This window comes from Lactuca sativa, chromosome 1, assembly GCF_002870075.4.
Source record: "Lactuca sativa cultivar Salinas chromosome 1, Lsat_Salinas_v11, whole genome shotgun sequence".
NCBI lineage: Eukaryota > Viridiplantae > Streptophyta > Magnoliopsida > Asterales > Asteraceae > Lactuca > Lactuca sativa.
This window is the reverse complement of record NC_056623.2, coordinates 7,920,731-7,926,730: the sequence shown is the minus strand read 5'-3', so window position 1 is coordinate 7,926,730 and position 6,000 is coordinate 7,920,731. Positions and strand designations below refer to the sequence as shown.

The following is a 6,000-nucleotide window of genomic DNA, read 5'->3' as shown; positions in this document are numbered from 1 at the left end:
TCAAAAAATCCTATATCTTCTGATGTGATGAAAAATAAGTAAAAATATTAAGAAGCAAATCTTTTATACATTTTTTCTCAAAATCCCACTTACTTGTAGAAGATCGGTCATCATTTATGGCACAATCCTATCTTCATCATAGATTTCTCCTCTAACCTAATCAAGAAACCATAGCTACGATTCTTGAATCTAGAACCATTTCAAAAAATGATAATATGAAAGTCCTCATACGCGACTACTTTGCTGTTAGTTCTGAAGGATCAAAAATATGCATTGAGATCCTGAAATCTATCATACAAGTTCGATCCAACTATGCACCAATTCAACAAATTCTCAACATTGTCCTTCAAGATTGTCCCCATCAATCTAATGTTGCCAATGATTCGAAGCTATCTAATCTCATTACCCACAACAATCCATTCTTTAACATTAGCAATAAAGATTTTGAGGTGATAAGCGAAAAATATTCATCAGCTTTACATAAGATGAAAATAAGGAGGAGAAAGGTAGATAGGAAGATAAAGCTCATAAGTTACTTCAACAAAGCTTCAGGAATATGCTTGACTACAGTTTGTGGTTTTCTTGCGGTCACTGCCATGGCTTTAGCAGCCCACACCCTAAGTGCACTTGTCATGGGACCAATGATCTTTAGCCTACCCTTGAAGTCATTAAAGAAGAAACTTGGAAGTTTATAGTTTCTCCAAAGCAGAGTTTTGAGGAGAGCTACAGATCAGCTTGATGTTCCAATGAAGGGTACATATATTTTGAATAAGGGCTTTGATACAATAATCCGGCTTATGAATGGTCTTAATGATGAAATTAATCGAAATCTAAAGATGATAGAGTTATGTTTGGAAAGGGGTCGTGGGGAAGATAAGATTTGTTTGCAGATTTTTAGGGAGGTTGAGAAGAGTCATGTTTAGTTTAGGAAACAAGTAGAAGAGCTTGAAGAGCATGTATATATGTGCCTTTTGAGTATCAATACGCATTGGAGATCAAGGAGTTGTCAAAGTCTTGTGAAGAGAAGGTCATACAAAACTCAGAAGTCAGAAATGAAAAGATGTCAATAAAAGAAATTATGGACTAAATACAAATTAAGTCCAACATGCCTATATCATTTTATCTAGAGAAATGACCTTAATAACCATTTCTGTTTTAATTTTTTACGATAAAATAGCTAGAAAAATGAAAAATAACCAAAATACCCATAATTTTTGCAGGTGGTCCAACTGCGAAAATACGAAATATAGATTTTTCATAGTTACCTGTAGGGATGAGCAACGGGCCGAACCCGGACCAGACCGACCCGAAGACCGAAAACCCGAAGACCGAAAATCATGAATTACCTTACCCAAAAACCGGACCGTTTTTGGGTGTAGCGGGTTCGGGTTCGGTCCGGTCCGGTTCCGGGTACTAAATCGGGTTTCGGGTGGACCGAATTAGACTTTAGTAGTGTTGTTTATGGTTTCGGTACAATCCTGAACCAAACTCGGTTTCGTATGTTTGTTGTTTACGGTTTCAGGTTTTGTTTGTCATGTCACTCTCTAGCATAGTATTTCAAATTATAATCTTATTACGTAACATCCATCATTCGTATCTTTGTTGTTTGCACAATTGAACTAAAAAAAATACATAAAAGATGATGAATACAATGGTACGATGCGAGACTCTAATTAGAATACGTGCAAATGAGATGTATGCAAACAAATAAAAACGTTAGTAAAAAGTCACACTATTTTATTAAAAAAAACCTACACTATTTATATATAAAAAAATTTGCACTTAACATCACTATTATTATATAAAAAAACTGCACTATTTTTATAAAAAAAAAATTACACTTAACAACATTATTTTTATTAAAAAAATACTGCATTATTTAAAAAAAACTGCACTATTTTTATTAAAAAAATGTAGTAGGAAATAACTTTTGGTTTTTCGAGAAAAAAAATCGACACCATAATACGATCAAGAGAAGAGGCCGAAAAAAAAAATGACACTATAAAGTGATCCACAGGAGAGGCCGAATCAATTCAATCGGACAACATTTTTTTTATTTTGGTAATCATCGCTTACTGTTTGTCGATAAAAAAAAAGAAAATATTTTTTGGTTTTCCGGTCTGGTCTTGGTTAAATCCTTTAATTGGGGTACGGTCCAGTCCAAACCCGAAACCTGATTATTGATAAAAACCAAACCCGAAAACCGGCCCATTAATATGATAATCCAGTTCGGTCTGGATCCGGTCCCGGTTTTTTTCCGGTCCGGTCCGGTCCCACGGGTCGTATGCTCATCCATAGTTACCTGCGATATTTTTGATCATTTTGCAAACTTCAAACCTTCATAAGTACCTTTTCATACGAACACCGTTTGAATTATGTTTTTTTTTTTTTTTCATTTTGCTTGTGACAAGGTTTTCCATGGACATATTACACTTAAAATTTGGAGGTCAGAAAAAAAAATTATTATACCATTTATGTTCTCTCAATCACACACTACAAGTGATATACCATTTACCGGCGACACTATTACCGGCGACTCTAGATATTGTCGCCGCTAAAGCCCTTTGTCGTCGGTAATAGTGTCGCCGGTAAAGGGTTGGCACCCGGATCCGCACTTTCCCCCTCTGTTACATCTGGACCGTTCGATGAGATATCTAATCCATCGGGTGGGGTGTCTTATCTCATCTAACCTAATACCGGCGACATATTTGTCGCCGCTAAAGAGTTAAAAAAGTCGCCGCTAATAGTCAACGAAAAAACACGCGGTACCCTTCCCTCCAGTTTGTCGCCGCTATTGCTAAAAGTCGCCGGTAAAGCTCTACTTGTCGCCACTAAAGGTGTCGCCGCTATTGCCTCTCGCAGATAAAAAAAAACACACACGAGGAACCCTCATTTCTCCATTTGCTTTCTGTTTGTTGCGCTTCTTTCCTTCGCCATTTCCAGCTTCTTCCGATTTTTCACTTCTATTTGCTTGTTCCAAGCAAATTTCTTCCCACATTGTGTCCTATTAAGAATCTAGGTGTGGTTAAAGCTTTTGGGACCAATTTCTAACTTCATTTCTTCAACAAAGGTAAGTTGATTTTGTAATTTCCTTTTCAATTTGTATGTTAATTTCGATTTTTAGCTTCATCTAGTGATTGAATGGTAATAAATTGTTCATATATTTGTTTTTGGTGGTGTTGTTTTGGATTAGGTGTGGTTAAAGCTTTTGGGACCTATTTCTAACTCCATTTTTTTTGAAGAAAGGTAAGTTCATTTGCTAATTTCACTTTTAATTTAAATATGTGTGAATTTGTTGTATATATGTCAATGTATGTGTATTTGATGTATATGTGGTATATGAGTATTTGGTAAAAATGATATGTATTTGTTATAAGTAGGATGTTATTGTGTTGTATATGAATGTATGTATGTTTGTTGTAAATGTGGTATATGATTGTGAAACTTTTGTATTTGGTATAAATAGGATGTTATTATCTATATGTGAAATTATGTGTATTTGGTTTAAGTAGGATGTTATTTTGTGTGTATGTGTATGTATTTGTATTTGGTGTATATGTGGTATATGTATGTAAAAGTATGTGAATTTCATCCTCTTGTGTATTATGTAAAAGTATGTGGTTTTGGTATAAGTAGGATGCTATAATTGAAAAAAAATATATTGTTATAATTTGAAAAAAAAAACAAAAAAATAAAATTATAAAATTGTTTAAAAACTTATATACAAAAACTAGAAAGTTTCTAGTTTTTATCCAAGCTAACTCCAAATTAATTAACCAATAAGTTATATAGTTAACTTATAATCTTCAAATTAATTCATAAGATTATATTTCTATAACCAATAATAATCGGTTACCATAAAAATAGGTTAAAGGATGCTATAATTGAAAAAAAAAACACAAAAAAAAATTATAAAATTGTTTAAAAACTTATATATATTTTAATCTCGACGATAAAAAAGAGCAACACAACAACATAATGTCTATTATAAAATTGTTTAAAAACTTACAAGTAATTTTAATTAAAATTAATTAAAAAAAATGCATAAAAAAAATTTTTAATTTATTTATTTTATTTTTTATTATTTAGTTTTTGTATTATTTAATTTTTGTATATCTTATAATTTTTCAGGAAATGATGAGAGTGTGGCTTTTGTTTATGTTTACCATGACTGCTGTCATGGGTCGTGGACATGGGGGAGACAGAGCTGAGGACCCACCTTTCCCAGGTGGTAGAGGTCCTGGCCAACACGAGCAGGACGGTAAGTCTTATCATGAATTTTTATTTACTATTTTTGTTCAATTATCATAAATTAAATATCGTTTCTAATAATTTTTAATTACATTTGTAGTTGAGGAACGTGCCCGAAGGAAAGTTCGAGGAAAAGCTAAAAATATAAAGCTTGAAAAAACAATCTTACAGAACCAGGGGAAACCAATTGGCATGCAATATGATAGGGATATCACATTTAATCCCGTATGAGAGGCGGGAGACATGTTTTCCCGAGAAGTTGGAAAAACAATGTGGCAGATGGTCCCTTTTGACAAATGGAGTTGGAAAAGAGTTTCCCCTGATATAAAGGACACTGCATTACAACATTTAGCGGTAATTATTTATTTAAGGGTTAACTATAATTGTTTTTTACTTGGTTATTTTTTTTTGTAGACAAAGTTTGATCTCAATCAAATGTACCAGGATGCACAAGCTAATCTATTAACAGAGAGTTTTCAAGCAGCCTTGTTAAAAGGTTATCGAGATCGTAAAGCCGACGCAAAAGAATATTTCAATATGGTCGGAGGGTATGAAGATATCCCGAGAGCATTGGCCAATCCTCCGGATGGTATGCTTGTTGATAACTGGGTGAAGGTAGTTGAGTATTTTCAAACTGAGGAACACATAATTGCTTTAGAAAGGAACAAAAAAAAATCCGTGAAAAGCAAACAAATGTGAATCGTGGGGGTTCGAGCTCGTATAGCAGTACTTGTTATAAGAAGGTATCGTACGATACATGTAATTATTTATTTAAAATATAATATAATTTTTAAAGTTAAACAGAACCTTAAGAGAGTGGAAACATTTCGCAAAGCTCATACCGATAAGAATGGTGTATTTGTTACTGTTGAATCGGAACAACAATATGTAAGTATTTAATTATAATTTTATCATATATTTAAATGTTTATTTATACTTAATTGTTACTCACTTTTAGGAGTTATAGAATCGCTTAGTTGAAGAGCTATTAGAACAAACTCAAGGTGAAAGTGAGTTAACACCCGCTCAAGAAAGAGCTACGTTCGAGAAAGTATTAGGAGAGCGACGTGGCCACATTAGAGGCATTGGCCACAAACCTTCTGGTCTCCCGACGATTCCACAGCCTTCGCAACCATCACAACCACCATCACAACCATCACAGGTAAAATAGCAATCTACTTTAGCATCGTAAAATGCATGTTGATTTGGTAGTTTTGGTTTTGTGGTGATTATTTGCTAAAAAGTTTGGTAATTTGGTTTTTGTCCCAAGTGCAAGAAATAGCAATGTACTTTGGTTTTCTATCTTAGTTTAAAAATAGCAATCTACTTTAGCATCGTAAGATGCATGTTGAATTGGTAGTTTTGGTTTTGTGGTGATTATTTGCTAAAAAGTTTGGTAATTGAGTTTTTGTCCCAAGTGCAAGAAATAGCATTGTACTTTGGTTTTCTATCTTTGTTTAAAAATAGCAATCTACTTTAGCATCGTAAAATGCATGTTGATTTGGTAGTTTTGGTTTTGTGGTGATTATTTGCTAAAAAGTTTGGTAATTTGGTTTTTGTCCCAAGTGCAAGAAATAACAATGTACTTTGGTTTTCTATCTTAGTTTAAAAATAGCAATGTATTTTGATAGTTTTTGTTTATGTTTGACGATCTAACTTATAAGTTTATATATATATATATATATATATATATATATATATATATATATATATATATATATATATATATATATATATATATATATATAT

General features: G+C 32.8%; 1 protein-coding gene across 1 annotated transcript; it reads left to right on the top strand.

The window, feature by feature from the left end:
- Nucleotides 1-215: 215 nt before the first annotated feature.
- LOC111906519 (UPF0496 protein At3g49070-like) lies at nucleotides 216-695 on the top strand. Its single transcript, XM_023902278.1, has one exon. The coding sequence runs from the start codon at nucleotides 216-218 to the stop codon at nucleotides 693-695; it is 480 nt and encodes a 159-aa protein (XP_023758046.1).
- The last annotated feature ends 5,305 nt before the right edge of the window (nucleotides 696-6,000 follow it).